This window comes from Macrosteles quadrilineatus, unplaced genomic scaffold (genome assembly GCF_028750875.1).
Source record: "Macrosteles quadrilineatus isolate MER2022 unplaced genomic scaffold, UCM_ALF_1.0 Scaffold_2__2_contigs__length_208266976, whole genome shotgun sequence".
NCBI classification, from domain to species: domain Eukaryota; kingdom Metazoa; phylum Arthropoda; class Insecta; order Hemiptera; family Cicadellidae; genus Macrosteles; species Macrosteles quadrilineatus.
Window position 1 is genome coordinate 66,190,170 of NW_026542595.1, and position 19,306 is coordinate 66,209,475.

A 19,306-nucleotide genomic window follows, 5' to 3' on the forward strand; every position below is an offset into this window, starting at 1 on the left:
TTTTATTAAATACTGCACAAATATTAGAACAGAGAGGGTAAAGGATTATAAATTTAAAATATGATGTCACTAGCCCGAATATTATTTAGCCTAACACTACTTAAATGGAGCTATCAAACCATGTTAATGTAATTTCATTAGTATATGATTCTTTCATTAGTATATGATCTATTATACTGAGTACCTATGTTCTAATATTTGCGAAATGCTGTGATAATATTTTACAGTAAATAATTCGTTATAAAAGAAATCATTCATGGATATATGAAATAATTAAGATTCGATATATAATCATTGCCGTATCGACCTAGGCCCTTATCCTTTTATGAGGTTTATTTTTTTTTATTTTTTTTTTTGTGTCAACAGTAATATAATCCCCCTTCCGCAGCAAATCTATAGTCTGAGCGAACTTCCATTTGCCTGATTATAATTTCACTATGTTAGGAAATTACCCTATTTTCCATATTTATTTATATTTTCGCAATTTTTTCTATCTTGCGGTTCGGATCTATTGTGATAGCTTTTCGTTTATAGTGCAAACCATTAAACACATTATTTTATTATACCTTAAAATCTATCATTGGTTTTGTAACCTAGCCTAAGTATTCACAGTATGAGTTAACAAAAACGTACTATTATCAAGTTAAGTAATTTACAGTTAAATTTTGTTTCTAAATTAAATGGTAGGAGTGAAATTTGGCATTTTCAAAGAACCAACATTGTCTCTTTTGCATACTGATCCCGTTGCAAGGCACGGGTATAGTTGCTAGCAAAAATACGAATAGTAGATCTGGTTTGCAGTTCAAATAACAAGCGACCGGCGCTACTGTGACCAACGGGATTGATTGATTTAGTATCTTATATAATTTAGAGTTAATCATGTACTACCTTAAAGTCTTCTTTCTACATCAATTACAATTCCATAATACCCCCCACCGCAGCAAGCCTGCAGCCAAAGCAAATTTACATTTGTGTGATTTTATTTTCAATTAAATCTGACTTTATTTTCAATTAAATCTAATTCAATAACATTAGGTTTAACGAGTACCTAGGATTGCTGCCTACAGGGAGGTTAACAAAGTGTGATTTTTAGGAAAACATTATTAACTTAGTATGAAATAAATGAATTTGCCAAGTTTGATAAAAATATATACATAAACAAGCAATATTACAACAGTTTACTTATCCTACTAATGTTATAAGTAAGAGAGTATGGATGTATGGATGGATGTATAGATGGATGGATGCATGGATTGACGTTTGTGACAAATACACGTGAAAAATACTAAACCGACAAGGTTGAAATTTGGTAGGATGATAGCTGACATTGCATATAGACATTCTTAACTCAGACATTCTTTCAGGCTCCACCCCAGTGACTCTGGCTTTGGAGTTTCTCATGTTAACCTTATGAGTAGGCTATTCATATTTAAAGAAATTAAAGAATTTTGTCAGCCGTTTCAACTGCACAAGTTGGATCTGTGATATGAAATAACATTAAAAAGTTATAAGGCTTGCCAAAAGGGTGCAGCACTATTATGTTTTTTGCATTTATGACCACAGCTAATTTAAAAAGTTGTGGTACACAATGAGAACTTTACTTTTTTCCATGGTTTAGGTGCAGTGGTAGAACATTAGAGCTATGGTAGATGTGTGCTACACTATAGGATACCGTATAAATTAAAAGACAAAATTTTCTTAAACCGTGTCCTCTCCCATAACTGCAATAAATATTTACACTTATATGCCAACCCCGTACGAAGGACGGGTATTCTGCTAGTAGTAAATATTTCATTTCAACCAAGTCAGTAAATGCTTGTAGCAAACTGTTAAATTAGCAAACTTATTGACTGTTCACAATTAACATATACTAGTGTACCTGTTGCTCGAATTCGAGCAATTGCGAAGCATTACAGGCGACTCACGAAGATTATGGAAATACTCACGATCTACACAACAGTTAAATATAATCAAAATCTTTTGTAAATATCTTATCTTTTCTCAAAAAGCTGATCTTGAATTTAGTGTTTCTACAAATTTTTCCCTCTCATAGCCGCATTAGGTTGTCTATAATAACGATTATAAATGAAAAAAAAAACATTATTTATTTTCTTCTACTTGGTTGTGTTCTGTGACTTTTTCTATGTTTCCATTGTTTGCAAATCGGTTATTTCAATGATTGCTCAAGAAATGTAGCATATTGTTAATTCAGTTTTTATTTTTAGCCTATATCAAATTGTCCAGGATTTCTCGCTTTTTTCCATTGTAATAGTTTCACCAACCCAAGTTTCGTCTACAGATGCAATATGCCAAAGAATATCACCTACGTACAATCCCCAAGAAGTGGTATAAAAAGGCAGAAACCAAGCCATACAATAGATATAAGTTAACTCCATAAGAAATAATTTTAAGAGTTACTGTGATGTTAGGATTTTCTACCGATTTGATAATAGAACATTATATTGCAAAACATGACACGATGCAGAATAAAATCTATTTTAAAATCAGAAAAACCCATTGCAAATACTGTACTTCATTTTGAAAAATTCAATAAATCACAATTTAAATATTAACAGCTGTTTCATTCAAAAGTGGTGTAGAATTATGCATATGGTAAACAAATTTGAAGAGGCAACTTTAAAGGCTTCTGGGGCAGAGCCCCAAGGGAATTTACCTCGTTCGTTTGGTGGATAATCTATAGACCAAGAGCTTTCTTTAGAGACCCCTACCAAGTTTCTACGCCCAGCCGTTCTCTCAAATTAGCTGGGACAAAAACCCAGTTTTTCCTCCATAAGAATAACATGGGATGGGAATTCAAAGGCCACTGGGGCAGAACCCCAAGGGAATTTACCACGTTTCTCTTTTGATGGCTCATCTACAGACCAAGACCTTTCTTTAGACACCTCTACCGAGTTTCTACGCCCAGCCGTTCTCTAAATTTAGCTATGACAAAGAAAAACAGTTTCAAATTAATATATAGATATGTTCTTCTTCTCACTTTTAATTTCTGACAACAGCTGGAGTTTCATAACAATGTTTGTTTCCTTCCCATGTTAATATTATGGAGAAATACGAAACTACAGGGTAGCTAGTGAAATCACATTGAAAAATTCCCTGACTTTTCCCTGACAATTCCATGATTTTTTTAAACTTTCCCTGATCGACAAATTCAAAATTACAATTTTAATACTAACTAATTCTTCAAAAGGACTAATCTTTATCTGACAGATAGCTTATGTTTGTTTACATGAAAAAATACATAAAATCTATAGATACAGGCTAGCTTATATTCAAACTTTGCAACTATATTCAATTTTAAAATTTTCCCTGACTTATGACAAAATTCCCTGACTTTTCCATGACTTTTCCAGATATTTAATATTCCCTGACATTTCCAGGTTTTCCAGGTCACTAGCCACCCTGTTAAAGGGCCCCAGGGCCTCACACTCTAATTATTCCCCTAAAAAGAAAGTTTCCTGCACAACTTCACGTTACGCTCTTTCCAATGACACCAAAATCATGTCAATCGGTTCAGTAGTTTCGGAGGAGTAATTGTCACAAAAAACCTGCTTGCGTATTAAATAAATAATATATAGATTAGGACATATAGATAAGGTGACTGGGACAGGTGGCGTCGTCCTGTAATCCAGCTACTAGGAGGTCACGAATTGTGGATATTTATAGGGATGCACTGTGGATGCGATGCTCCCTGGTGTGGATTAACATCCGCACTAGTGAATACTACGACTATACGCAGTACTATCCTAATAATTAGACCAATTCGTTAATTACGAGGAAAAAATGTGGTTCGGATTCCACAATAAACTGTAGGTCCCTTAGTTGCCATTAGCTGTATGGGCTATAAATTAACAGCTGTGTCTAAGGAACATGTCGGCCTTAGTCACTAACAAGACTAAAAGATCGCGCCACTCATCCTACACTCATCCTTCAATCATATTTGGGTTAAAATACGCACATAGTGGCGTCCCCATCTTAAATAATTGATAATTAATTGATAATTGACAGTGGACTCTTGCTAATCCATCACATTTGGGTCTTTGGCAGTACTAGATTACTAAAAAGTTAATTATTGAATGTCCTTTAAAAACTGCTGATATTGTGAATATAGCAGAAAACCCACAAAAAAATAGAAAGTCAAAAAGGTATTAGGTATTAGAGGTCATATTTTTAGTTTGCTAACCTCAGCCAATTTCCTGCGAACTCTGCTGAACACGTTCAAGCTCTACCAAACAAGTTTAGAAAGCTAAAACCTATGACCTGGTTTTATGGAATGACCTGGATTATACATTACCTGATTACCAATTTATACTTTAAGGGTTAAAATACTTAGACGATTTTCGGTAAAATAGATCAATTTCTTAAAGTTAAAGTTTACAAAAATTCTATAAACTGATGTTTTAAACGGAATAAATTTATATAGAGGTATAAATTGCATTGAGTTTTTGGCCTACCTATGAGTCCTAACATTTTGTTATTACAAGGAATTTTTATATTAAGGTTTCAATATTTTATTTGATTGAGCTTAAAATCAAATTAAATTCAACTAAAAATAATGCAATGGTGAGCAATATCAAATACTAAAAAAACATTTTTGGCCCATTTGTTTAAGGGAACTGTGCAATTGAATTTGAGAAAAACTACAATTATCACCTTCTTTGGGGGTTTCAGATCCAGACTTTTGGTTTCGGTGCATGAACGGGCAGTGTGGTTTGCAGCATCCTGAGGGTTGTGTTTCCCAATAACAAGGTATACTTTTTCGGTTCTTTTTCAGCTCCATGTGTCTAAAGTTACAATGTTGGTTGAAACATTTGCCTTCCTTCCAATATGAGCAGGTGATTTCACACCCCAAAGCTCCCTCCTCATGTCTGAATAGACAACTGTCTCCCTGCAACAGTGGACAGTCATAAAATTATGATAAAATAAGTGTAGTGCCCTTTTTTGTTAGGTTAGACAGTTATTTGTTTAGCTCTAGGGATTATTTATTACATTATTTACACCTTTTAGCGTATTTCCCATATTACCGTAGATCTCATGGTAAGACCTTGACCCGGGACTGATTTACTTTTTCGTTTTGAGGTCCCCAGAGGCCAAAAACGCCCTCTGTTAAAAGTTTTATATATATTCATACGTTATTCAGTGCTTGTGATCTTGAGCGGAGGGGCTCAGAAGCGTCATGCATCCGCAACAGTGTTATTCCGATCGCAGTTGACGTTGTCTTGTGTTGTAGTCTTATATAACTGATCTTATATAACCTGGACACATTTATATGAGATACTAGCTGCTCTACCCGTGCTTCGCAACGGGAAGAAAGATCAGTAGGGATGGACGGCTCCCGAAAATTTCGGGAATTTTTCGGGAAAAAGATATTCCCGATTATCGGGACGGGATTATATTTGATTCGGGAATTTTTCGGGATGGGACTTTGCGAGTGCCGATGACGCCGCTATTGCGAGCGATAGGTACGCGAACGCAGGAGACGAAGTCGTTTCGACGATTGCGCCGTGGCCGCGGAGTCATACCGCCAATCACGCCGTGACCGCGGAGTCATACCGACGATCCCCCGTGACCGCCGATTCATACCGACAATCACGCCGTGACCGCGGAGTCATACCGACGATCGCACCGTGACCGCGAGTCATACCGACGATCACCCCGTGACCGCGGAGTCATACCGACGATCACGCCGAGACTGCGAGTCATACCGACGATCACCCCGTGACCGCGAGTCATACCGACGATCACCCCGTGACCGCGGAGTCATACCGACAATCACACCATGACCGCGGAGTCATACCGACGATCGCACCGTGACCGCGGAGTCATACCGACGATCGCACCGTGACCGCGAGTCATACCAACGATCACCCCGTGACCGCGGAGTCATACCGACAATCACCCCGTGACCGCGGAGTCATACTGACGATCACCCCGTGACCACGAGTCATACCGACAATCACGCCGTGACCGCGGAGTCATACAGACGATCGCACCGTGACCGTGAGTCATACCGACGATCACCCCGTGACCGCGGAGTCATACCGACGATCACCCCGTTACCGCCGTCATTTTGACGATCGCACCGTGACCGCGAGTCCTTTCGACCGTGAGTCACAAGTTTCTATAGGTAGGCTACCTGAAAAATTGTTACACATTTTTTGGTTTTTATAGATCAGTGCCACAAACGGTAAAGATTGATTTCGTATGCCTTTTTTGGTAACTGCAATACTCAAGACTTTCTTTTTATGCACATAAAAAAATCCCGTCCCGTCCCGAAAATCGGGAAGGAAATAAAAATCCCGTCCCGTCCTGTCTCGAACGAAAATTTCAATCCCGTCCATCCCTAAAATCAGTTTTATAATCATTGAAATAGATTTAGAATAAATAATCCATCATTAGGTTTTAGATTAATCCCACCACATAGTTGTGTAAAATAAATTTAATTTATTTGGATCAGCTGTCTACATTTGATTTTTCTCATTTTTCCATATGGACCCAAATTAGTATTTACTTTCGGGGGTGAGAGGACCCCGATTTATACTAACTAAACTCTAAAGTAGGTTACATTTAATGATTAGGAATATACAATTTTTAATTTCTAACTATTGATAAAAAAAATGCATTGTGCGTTTGCTGTTCAGCAATCAATCAACGTATTTGCTGTGCTTAAATTAACTGGTTAACAGGAAGTTTATTCAAAACAAGGGTTGGAAGAGAATATCTCACTAATGCCTATGTGAAGGAGGAGGTAACGATCCTGACTGGGACAATTTAATCTTTTTTTTCAAATTGATCTTGTCAAACCCTAGTAGTAGGGTAGTTTAAAGGATTGAGATAAAATTAGGAAAAAAGGGTTTGAATAATCAGGCCGATACAAGTTTGCATTGAAGCATATTACACTGTCACTGTATTAAAATTGCTAACCCATCTAAAATTATTTACATCATTGCTGATTGTCTCTTTAAGAAACAGTTGCTCAATCTCAGTCTAAATCCCGGAAGGTCTAGTCAGACCTTCCAGGATTTAGACCCTTAGTTTGCAACATCATAAACATGTGTTTGTCTCATTGTATAGGCCCTAAACATTTATTTACAAAATATAGGCTGGGTGCCCAAGGTATAAATCCCGCTAAAACAGTATACAGGTCTAAAAGCGTATACAATGGATAAGTTTTCTTCATTGACTGTACTTTAGACCCAGCGGGGTTTAGACCTGATACTGTCTGTTTAGACCCTCAGCAACAAGTCCAAAATGCAACTTGTATGGAACATGTCTAAATAGACGTTCCGGGATTTAGGCCTTCAACAACTCTCCCTTTTTTCAAGTGTTCTGCTTTAACTGATCAATTACAGTACACTTATAACTACAAATAAATAAAATAGGATCTTGAGTTTCAACCCTTTCAGTGCTAGGCCAATAATTCGTATTTCGTAAGACTTATTTGTTTGTCTTTTAATTCCATTACCGGTACCTGTTGTAACTGTATTGTTGTCACTAATTTATTAATTAGGCTAATTTGGAATAATAAGACGATAACAAATATATAACTAAAAAACTAAGATTTTGCTGTCAATTTCCAAGTTTTCTTATAAATTGTAATGTTCTGATAGCATTGTTAGAAACCAAAATCTCATAAAATCAAAAGTTGACATCTAGTTTACAATGTAATAATATTGAATTTAACACGTTCACTGCGGCAGGCATTCCAACAAGCGCTCGCCAATGGCGGCGAGGCCCGGGTGAAGCCACAGCGCGGCACCGTAACAGCGAACGCAATTGGCATTCAAATATTTCAATCTGACGAATAACAAAAGAGCAGCGGTGATTGTACTACGTTACCCCGAGATTGAACGTAGTTCCCTAAAACACTCAAAGGTAGCAGCACTGCCTGGATCAGTAGTCAGTGGCCTTGTAATATGGCTTGAAGAGAGAAAATCCCCGAAACCGGGACAAAAGCATTGTTAGACGGGATTTTACGGGAAATTTTAGTACCAACCTACACCAAAATAAAGCTCATATTCTAAGCTACAGGCTAGCAACGATTTTAACGTTCCCCGGCAAAGGCTAAGCTTATACTGAACTAATGTATTGGGGGTTGCGCAACTACATCAATTGATGTAGGCAAATAGGAAATTGATGTAGGCCTAGTCAGCACTGAACGTGTTAACCTTGATTTAGTTTGAAAAGGTTATATGATAAGGTTTACAGGGTGTCTACTACATTCTGGATAAAAAATTCATGGACAATTCCCGTACATTTAAGGACACTTTGCCGTAACCTTTGTCGGTGTCATTAGGCCTACCGAATAATTTTCCTGATTTGTCAAACTGTATTAATCTTGTTATTCACTGTAGTTGTACCAGAGAGAAAAGTAAATAATAATAGATAAGAGTTAAAAATAACAAAATAGAAATTTATTGAAAGTAAACAAACATAGGCCTACCTATACTTTAGGTAAAGCTTTTATAGTGTAACAGAGAAACGCAATCATTGTCTCCTGCGATAGCGACAAATATCTCCATCAGTCACGCAAACTTCATAACATAGCTTATCCGATCCAGGCCGATTAATTTGGCATGATTCGCCCTGGCACAACGTTAGGTTCTCGACTACTTTTGAAAAAAAATCTTTAATGCATATTGTTAAACTCAATTCTTCAAGGTTTGGTAAGCGGCTATTAATAAGCGATAAGCACAGAGTAAGATTATTGTATTTTCATTTGCAAAGTTAATATCGACACATAGCAATCATTAGTTGTTTATCTTAGGCTCAATTACATTTTCTTAATATATTTTACAGCTCTTTCAAGAATCAAAATACCCAGGCCTAGACCTAATTATTTAGGAGGGCCTATATAAACTGAGTAACAATGAGGTTATAATAGCAGCAAAGTCACTATCATCATTCTAGTTCATAAGATTTTGATTGCTTAAAGCATACAACTCAATAAATAAATATATGGGAAACAAAAAACATAGAAACCTGAATAGCCAACAATATAAGACAAAGATACAGAAAATGCAATGACATAATTTGAAACCAAGCAGGCCTACATAGTGATAAAACATTAATGCAAACAACAATGCTTGTGGTTTTGTCAATTGAAAGATAAAATGTCCATAAAAAAGGGGTTAACTTACAAAATAAGACTGTAGATTATTTACATGTATGAAACCACAAACAGTTTTATGGCCGCGGCTTTCCGAAAGTACAAGTAAGAAGTGAAATTTAACAGCCATTATAAAGCTATTATTTTCAAGATAAAATATGTTTGGGATCTAATAATAATTACCCTAGTAATAAAAAAAGAAGTTGTAAATGAATAAAAGTGATACAACTTTTATGAGCTAGCTGCTGAGTCAACAGTTCTTGGAAGTACTTGACTTGACACTTGATTGTCGTGATAAAATATTAATGGGTTTGAGATTGTTAATGGGATTTTTATTGCATAATTACTCTAGTAATAAATTATGAAAATGTAAACAAACATCTGATAAACCTTTTATGTGCTCCTAACCAACTAGCGATCAATAAAATTATGGCCCATTAAAAATTTAAGGACATAGTCTAGCATTTAAGGACAATTCCCGTACATTTCATGGCCAGTAAAAATTTAAGTACAATTCCCGGTTTTCCCGGATTTCCCGGTTGGTAGACACCCTGGGTTTATATAGCCATTTTAGGAAAAATACTTTTTTGCAGCAAAAGCGTCAATAACACAATTATTTATGATCACTGTTGTGGTTCAAGTGAAAAATATCATCTTAACAGTCCGTGACTAAGGCCCTTATTAGACGAGGCAGCCAAGTTGCGCAGCCAGCCGGGCAGCCAGTCGGCCAGCTAGTCACTGGGCATTGGTTCTTATGGAGCTTATTACACGAGGGCAGCCAGTTGCGCAGCCTCTGTTTGGCTGCCGGCTGGTTGCCGAGCCCGGCGACCGCACAGGCAACCACTGGCTGCTCGGTCTGGTCACGCTCCTGTGTAGCTTACGGATCTTATTACACTGGGCAGCCAGTCGCCCTCTGCCACACACAACAGTAGTAGATAATCACTCGTGGAAGTGCGTTCATCTCTGCCGGTCACATCATTGTGTGTTGTTATCCTCAGTATTCTTGTAATATAATTGTGTAATTAGGTGTAATATAATCCTTTTTCTGTTCTTGATGAAAGAATAGGATGTATATGCATTCTTCTCTTCCTTCATCTTCTCTTTTTCATGAGTAGCAGAAGAAGCAAATATTCATCTCGCATTCTGACAGCGTCTCTCCCCAACAGAACTGTTCCACCAACACTGTTCCAGTGTCAACAAGAGACTGGCCTAGTTGGTAATTTTGTGGCTGCCCTGTGGCTGCTCTACTGGTTGCTACGCTAGGCAGCCAGACAGGCGACTGGCTGCCCGGCTGGTTGCGCAACTTGGCTGCCTCGTCTAATAAGAGCCTAAGTAGTGGTGCTACCTAGTAACGCATTGAACAACCTTGCTGTAGCGCTATCTGTTTGCAATCATTAAATACTGGTATTTGACTCCTCAGTCTCCAAGCACAGATAACCGAGAAGGCTGGGGCGTGTGTCACTTGGCCAGTGGCATTCGTTTGCTCGGGTTCGATTCCCGTCCTGTTTGGCAAATAATTAGTGACTTGTGTGTTTGTAGAGATGTAGTATATCGCTACAAACACACAGGTCACCACTGGGGCATCTTAGTGAGGTGTTCATAATCCTTGGTTAAGACATAGCCTACACCTCAAATCATCGGATTGGGCGAATCTTTTAGCTAAGTGGTTGTTAGTGTATCCTATGAACATGCATGTCACCAATGGCCGTTTTGCTACATTTTGTAAAAAAAAAACTTCCTCCTCTCTATATCCCTTAGAGATTTTAGTAAACAATTTTAGTAATACATCGTTGCATAGCACTCAAAGGGTTAACCGGGTGGTTAAATATAAATAAATAAATAAATTTTGAGAACATATAAGCTAAGTACACTTACCTTTGTACAAGTAGAATAGTAATAAAAATAGCAATCATTATTTTTCCTTGTCAGATCCATGATTGGAATTTTATTCTTTACAATGATTAATGTCCATCAAATTAACCTAAAAAAAAAACATCTCAGTAAAACTATTTTTATTTACCATATAATAAGCAAAATGTTAAATTAGCTATTTAAGCGAGCCTAGACTTATAATATTGAACAAATACTGTAAAATGTAGGCTATAGTAAAAATTAAATACCCCCGCCGCAGCAAACCTGCAGACTAAGCGAATTTCCATTTCCTGATTGGATTTACACTAAAATGTCCCCTTAAAAATATCACATTTAAATTCCCTATTTAAATAGCATTAATTTAACGAGTAGGCTACTTAGGTTTGCTGCAACAGGGAGGGTAAGGTATTTTTTGTAAAATGTTAATGGTTTAATAGGAAGTTAACGCATTTTCCAAATTTGATCAAAATATGCTCATAAACAAGTAAACTACAACAGTTTACAATTTTCTCCATAAGAATAACATGGGAATTTTAAATTTACACTTTTTTGAATTTTCCCCGCAACCATTAGGCATACAACAATGCTTCAATTTACTAAATTATTTATTTTTTTAAGCTCTACAAAATGGTTGGGAAAGAAATTCCAAAATTTTATGTTTTTAGGAATGGGAAAACCCTATTTTTACCCCATAAAACCCCCCATAAACCCCTCTTCCCATAGTCCGATCATGCTGGTTCGCGGACTCGTTTGAATAAAAGTAGGTTTACACGTTTGTACCAAATTACTTCAAAATCGGATGATGAGAGCAGCGAACGAGCTCCAACCTAAAGGTTAGTAAACGTAGCAAACAAACTTAAACCAGGACGTGATCGAGCTATGCGAACGAGCTCATCTTGAAAATGAACGAGCATTTGACATAAAACCACATTAGGACAGGACAACGTCTGTCGGGCCAGCTAGTATATATATATATACGGTATATATATGAATTTGAACGGATGGTGTTTTTGGTCCCTAGGGACCTCAAAACGAAAAAGTAAATAGGTCCCGGGTCCAGGTCTTATCATGAGTACTACGGTAATAGCTTATTCCCTATATGGGAAATTTGCTAAAAGCCTGAAGGAATTAAAATGTAGATTTTCACTAGTGATGGTAAAATCCAGAAATTTTGAATCTCAAAACCAAACCAAAATTTGAAAAATTATGCTAGGCCTAAATCCAGAATCTCAAAACCTAAAACTCAAACTCACTAACACTGACATAGTAACAAGAATATGAGATCATTACTTAATTGAATAGGCTAAATAGGCTTAGCCTACTTAGTTTTTAATCTGAAAACTCACCAATTGAATGTAGACCAATAAAAGAATCAAACATCTTATGAACTAATCCAAAATAGAATAATGATAAAAACCATGCAGTTGTGTAAAAAAAAATTGTAAAGGATGTTCTGAGTAGAACAAAATAAAAGAGGACAGCTCCAGTGCTATGGTAGGTAGAACATCAATAGCCTAGCTTGTATTTTATGACTTGGTCTCTCGGAGAATTTGCTAGATAGAAATATAGACAAAAAGAATCAAATATAGTTACGGCGTACGCGCTATGTAACTACACGGCGTTCCCAGCATTGTGAGCCAGAACCTATGGTAACCATGGTAACCGCAGCACGGCTGACAGTCTATAATTAGCCTAATTCTTTTTGTCTATGATAGAAACCAACATGTAAAATTACAGTTTTATCCTAACAGTCAATTTAGGAGTAATTCTGTGATCGGTGGAAATGAAAATCTGTTTATATGCTATCAAATAAAAATACTTCCGCAGTACGCCTTTGTGGGCCGGACAAAATTGGTTTGCAGGCCGGATGAGGCCCGCGGGCGGTAGGATAGACATCCCTGATTTAAGTTAAAGGCAAGTGTAAACTATTGGAGTAGTGTTGAATAGTAAGGTTGAAGTTTTTAACGTTACCGGTAGTTAAGTTTTTATTTTAAGTTAGTGAATAGTGAATGTTTAAGTAATTTAAGTTGAGACTCTTAAGTAGCCTACACATAATTTTTTTATCGAAACATTTATAAGTTAAAAGCAAAAAAAATTAAATCCAACCAGCTGACATTTAATATCTTAGGTAACTAAATCCATGCCTTTGGGATTTAGTGGGCGTGTTCTGGCTACCTAATAGAGTAGAACAGAGTGGTTATACATTAAGTTTTAGGTCGGCCCTAGATTTTTGTCAAGAACTTCCACACAATGCAGTTCCAAGTTAGAGCATAGTAAGTTAGGCTGATCGTGTATAGTTACCGTTTAGTTGAAATGTTTAGTTTTACGTCATGTTCCGTCTTATTTGTATAACTTAAGTTATAACTTCTGAATAACTCCACCCTGAGGAATTCGTAAACACCATAGTTGACATTCTTACCAGATGATGTGCTACATCAGCAAAAAACAAATATAATCGATTTAAGTTAAACTGCAAATGATCTAATTGATAGTAACCAGTAATACCGTACTTAAAGTTTAAAATTTTCAGGTCTAGTAAATTAAGACGATTCAGAGGCAAATCCATCATGAGACCAAGATGGAGAGGGGGAAAGGAATATTAGGATTTTTTCTTGACTCTGCACCAGACTGTTTATTGTAAGACAAACGGGTAAAGTATACTAAGTTAATGCTTATGCTATTATCGATGTGTCAGGTCTAATTTAACATAACTTTAGTAGGCTGTCGCTCAATTTAACACATGACGCTACTGATCGTCAACTTTGGTTAACACCAAACTTTTAGTCACTGCCCTAACCGGCGGGCCTGATTTCCCTTTGGGACCAACCTTATTGATTTAAACATACTCTCAGAGACCAATCTTTTGTACTCGTTTTCATGAACAATTTCAGGGTCTAAATAATAGGTAGGCCTACTTTGGTAGCCTATTATACGGAGGCCACTTATTTTGGAAAAATCATTTTTACTGGGGACCAAAAATAATTACATAGGCTAATTGGAAAGAACATACTTTAACTGACTTACTGTACAAATTTGAAAAGATTACAGTTCGCGGCCTTTGAGTTCTGCCTCACAGAAGGCAGCGATGTCGGCGAGGATTGAGTTGAATGTGTTGCCGCCGCTAGCTGCCACATGTACTCTGCCAAGTAGGTATACAGCGCGCTGCGGCGGGTATGATAGGTTGGGTTATCATAAATATGTTTGTAGAACTTTCCTTGTTTCGTTATGAATCGAATTATACCAGATGAGTAATCACTCAGGTAGGACACTGATCCAGATACAGTCGGCTGACAAGTGATGCGCACGCTCCAGTCAATGACCTGACCTTGGCCTACTTGGAGGGGAATTGGCGAGTGAAAAATATGACTCATTTGGTATTGTTCCATTCATAACAATGAAATTCCTACAAACATATTTATAATAATTCAACCTAACATAACCGCCGCAGCTCACTGTATAAAAGTATTGGCTATCCATGTTGGCATCAATAATCATTGACGTCGGTCCTCATGCATCTACCATAAGTTGACTTCAGTCCATGGCAAATACTTAGCGAACGTGTAAGCCAATTTAGTAAATTACGCCAACTAGGCCTATCAAAATGTAATGTAGGCTAATATCAGGGTACACTTCCATATCTGTTGGCACAAACAACCGAATGAGTAATATCGATCGATGTATCGATTATTTATTATTCGGGCTGCACTTTACTTGACGTCCTACACTCATTCGAATGAAAATATCGATCGATATATCGAATAATCGATTGCTTCATTCGATATATCGTTTGGTTAGTTAGGTAAGGTTAACCTAACCTAACTAACCAAACGATATATCGAATGAAACAATCGAATGAAAATATAGAATCGAAAAAAACAATCGAATGAGTGTAGGACGTCAAGTAAAGTGCAGCCATTATTCGATATATCGTTTGGTTGGTTAGGTAAGGTTAACCTTACCTAACTAACCAATCGATATATCGAATTAAATAATCGATATTACTCATTCGGTTGTTTGTGCCAACAGATATGGAAGTGTACCCTAATATCATGTTCAACAAGCTTGTAGCATATGCTAGGCCTATAACAAGCCAAAGAGAAATTGTAAGGCTATGTCAGGGACAGTCTTTCTAGGTTAAACTGAAGTGGGCTCATCTAGAGTTGAAAAACTAGAATATGATCCAGCCTAGGAGGATTTAATATTTAGTGACTTACAGCTTAGACCTAGGCCTAAAACTATTTCCAAGTTAAAGCCAAACTAATGTAGTTTATGGTGTCGTGTGCCAATGATGGTGGGAGTTAGTTTTCTATTTACATTGTTTTAAGGTAGCCTACCTAAGTAGACTTATCTTCTTGTGCTATTGATACCGATAAGCCTGGTGGGCCATGTCCATGTCACACAATTTCTAACATCTTGTCATGATAAGATAACGCTAGCATAACAGAGTAACTTTATCATTGGATATGAAATTTTGCCTGCTTATGATAAACGAGTAAGTTAATTCGTAGGATTAAATAAATAATAATAACTTAAACATATCAAACCTAATTTTCAAAGTAATATAAATACCTACAATATAATATTAATAGCATAAATTTGCTACTTAAATTGCCATAACCAGCCTGCACAAGCACAACACAGAACAGACAGACTGAAAACGAGAATAATTGGATACTATACGGAACGGATACGAAAAATACGATACGACCACGACAAAAAATCACTCAAAAAATAGCAATGCTAATTAATTGCTATTCCTTTCGTTTTTCCATTTATTTTGTTACTGCCTTCTGTATTTAGGTGTACCTACAGAATGGGCCCCATAAGGTCGACAGCCATTAGCGTCAATATCACAATCAAAGCCACCTTTAAATCCACTTTAAATCTACAGAAATAGATTTTCAATTTATATTGTTTTTGTTTTTGTTGTCAACTCTATAAGATTTATTTTCAATCTTTTAATAAATTTATAGTCATTGACCGGAGCGGGCGAAGCACTTATGCTTATACGTCGACTCTTATGCATTACGTAATACTATTGACGATATAACCACGGCCGCCTTTATATAACACTACATGGTAGTGTTTTTTATAGTCAATGGTAAAACGCAAACTCCTCCTAGATGGCTAAAGCAATCATTTTAAAATTTTGCATGGCGATAAAGACTATATTGGTGAATGCTAACATTTATATGGCATTTAAAAACTCTCTGAGGAATCCGCCCCATCTATAACTTGTCTACTGCTTGCGTCTTCTAGCTTAATTTTCTTCCAATTATTAGCTTAACCTGCAAACTTGTTCTTATTTTGACATCTGATAATATTTCGGTTAGTTAGGATTACTTCAGTTCCTTATATAAACAATTTATGGGAGCAATTTAGATACAAGTTTCCAAGTCGTTGTATTAGTTTGTTTAGTCTCACAAATGTTTTATTGTAAACACTAAAAATGATTATTAGCTTTGATAATAATTTCTAATGAAATGAAATAAAATGATTTATTGTCGTTAAAACTATGTACAAAGTTCATGACAATCGTCAAAATAAAAACAAAACAATCAAGATGGCTCTGGCAACTAAAATATCTAAAACTCTAAACCAAAGTACTCTTCATGTTTATACAGGCAAGCCTGGGTTAGAGTAGTTTTTAAAACATGTTTGAATTTTAAAACACACAGGTTTTTGATGGATGCAGGCAAGAAATTGTACATTTTAACACCTTGGTACTCAAAACTATTTTGAGTGGCTGTATACTTATGCCTTAGTGTAGACAGATTATCTTTTGATCTAGTACAGTGGTTGTGCACATCAGATATCTTTTCAAAGTGAGAAATGTTTTCTTTTACATATAACAAACTTGCCAAAACATACAAAGATGGAAATGTGAGAATGTTAAGACCCACAAAAAGGGGCTTACAATGTGTTCTTCTATTCACACTACAAATTAACCTCACCGCCTTCTTTTGTAAAGTAAAGAGCAACCTGTTAGCATAAAACAGTTGTTTATGCTAAACTAAGTTCCCAGCTCTCAAAATTTCAATGTAATCTTTATGTAAACAGTATTTGGGGAACGCGTCAAGGAACACCATGTCAACGAGGGGCCCATTTCATAATAAAGTACAAACTAATACTATTAGTAAATCAGCTGACTCGGTTCAGCTCGCTTTACCAGAAAACTAATCCAGGCAACTAGTACCCCTGTGACAACGAGGACTGCATACCAAGCATAAAGCCATCGTATGCTATGGTATTATCGTAGGAAGTGTGTTTTTTTTTTATCTCTGGTATTACTGTCTGGGGTGGATCCACTATTGTATTGTTCTTTTTCTTTATGTCTACATGTCACCAGCCAACAAATAATGATAACAATAGAATAACATATTGCTGTGTCGAGTATAACCACCAAATAAACAACTACCTGAAGAAAGATCTGAGTAAACATGGTGTCAAACTGGCTTTTAAAACTTCCAATCGGCTACGGAACGTATCTAAAGGTAAACACCCACAAGGTGATAAGTATGAGAAGACAGGTGTATACCGTATAAAATGCGCCGATTGCACGAGCACCTATGTAGGACAAAGCGGGAGGCCTTTTAAAACCAGGTATAAAGAACACCGACCAGCCCCTAAATTAAAAATGCAGAAATCTAAATTCGCTCAACACATTATCGACAACAAACATGATATGCTAGATATAAATGATGGTCTTGATATCCTTCATTACTGTGGGAAAGGAAATTTATTAAACACTCTGGAAGAATTCGAAATATATAAAGACATAAAAACCAAGGACAGCACACAAATTTTGAATGAAAAACTCAACTATGAATCTCATTATATTTCCAATACTCTCCTCCATCACTACAATAGACCAATATCAGCTGTTGATAACGCAGACGACAGCCCGGAGCCAAGTCACATCACAACATAACGTTCAGTCTGCTTCCTGCCATGTCCACGGCAGTGCGTGTAATTGATAGGCCTATCATGTTCGTTTTTGTGTTTTGTAAAATGTGTGTATTATTTATTTATTCTGACGACACATCAAGTGGATCCTTTTGTTTGCCTGACGATGGCGGAGATCAGTAATCCGCCGAAACATATGTAGCAACATCGACACTACATGTTAAGGATTGTCTGACGAGGTATGTTTTAACCATTATATGTCATATTACGCAATCCTGGGGCTATAAAAATGAATTTTAAAATCTATATCTGTACATTTTTAAGCGGAGTCAATATTGTCATAGTCCAGTAACCAATCTTTCGTAAATGCACAAATACCATTAGATGCTTCCAAACAAAAACAGCTGTTACAACACCACTTGCGACGCTGCCAGTTCGAAGGCCGCGGCTTGGAGTTAAAGGCGGCCGTGATTTAGGCCTAATGCTGTTCACATTTCTCGTGTTTTTTCACGCTGCGTTCTTGCATAGACTAACCAACACAAGTAGACTTCTCATCCCATTGTAAATTTTGAAGCACGTTTTTCGTGTCTAGTTCATGTACGTGACACATGGGCGCTAGTGTCGACGAAACTTTGTTTCTATTATTTTAGGGTTAATTGGTTAATTTCTTGATTTGTGATTTACTGTTTGGTTATATAACTAGGGGACATGTTATTGTTTATGATTAGATCGTATTATTTGGTAAAACGAGGTTTTAATGGCTGTAATAACGGGAAACAAATTGTAAACAAAACACGACATCTGCAGAAAACCGTACAGAACTAACAATAAAATTGTCTTCAGCTGTTCCATAAGGATGAGAAATCTACTAAGGGAGTATGCAGTGTTTCCACACGACCAAAAAAATAATCCCGCTTACTCAGGACTGGGTCGAGAAATCCCGTTTTATCCCGCTTTTAACTTGTGAAAAATCCCGTTTTATCCCGCTTGATTTTTTTGTACAATACCTAGTATTATACTTGACGTATCATGTTTATGAAGTTGTTTAAACATCACTATTATATTTTGCTACAGTTTTTAATCAATTTTAGTTAGTTTTTCTCTAAAATTAAGTAGAAAAAAATAAAAATAATTATCACAGCCGAAAATCCCGTTTCATCCCGCATCCCGTTTTAATCCCGCTCAAGGTCTAAAAATCCCGTTTTCGGGATAATAATCCCGCGAATGGAAACACTGGGAGTATGTTTTTTTATCTATGGTTCTTGCGTGGAAAAACGCCCGTGTGGCCGTAGCCTAAACGTTGCAACAGGTAATCCTGACTTTGTCGCAGCTCCACGGAACAGTTTATTCGCACATATGCATTATGAATATTATGATAGTAGTAACATAGATTAGATTACC

General features: G+C 36.7%; 1 protein-coding gene across 3 annotated transcripts in view; it reads right to left on the reverse strand.

Moving 5' to 3' along the window:
• LOC128987419 (zinc finger CCCH domain-containing protein 11A-like) overlaps positions 1-15,671 on the reverse strand; it is a 53,413-nt gene extending 37,742 nt beyond the window's left edge. For 2 of the 3 annotated variants that reach the window (XR_008490238.1, XM_054408253.1), the window contains exons 1-3: positions 15,573-15,671; positions 11,003-11,108; positions 4,672-4,906 (exon numbers count right to left, since the gene is read on the reverse strand). Coding sequence is in view for 2 of the 3 variants with exons in the window: in XM_054408253.1 (XP_054264228.1) it covers positions 4,672-4,906; positions 11,003-11,062 (295 nt within the window). In the remaining variant the exon portion in view is untranslated. Of the gene's footprint in view, positions 1-4,671; positions 4,907-11,002; positions 11,109-15,333; positions 15,535-15,572 lie in introns of those variants that run through there. The other variant, XM_054408254.1, reaches the window with a different exon arrangement.
• Between the last annotated feature and the right edge of the window lie 3,635 nt (positions 15,672-19,306).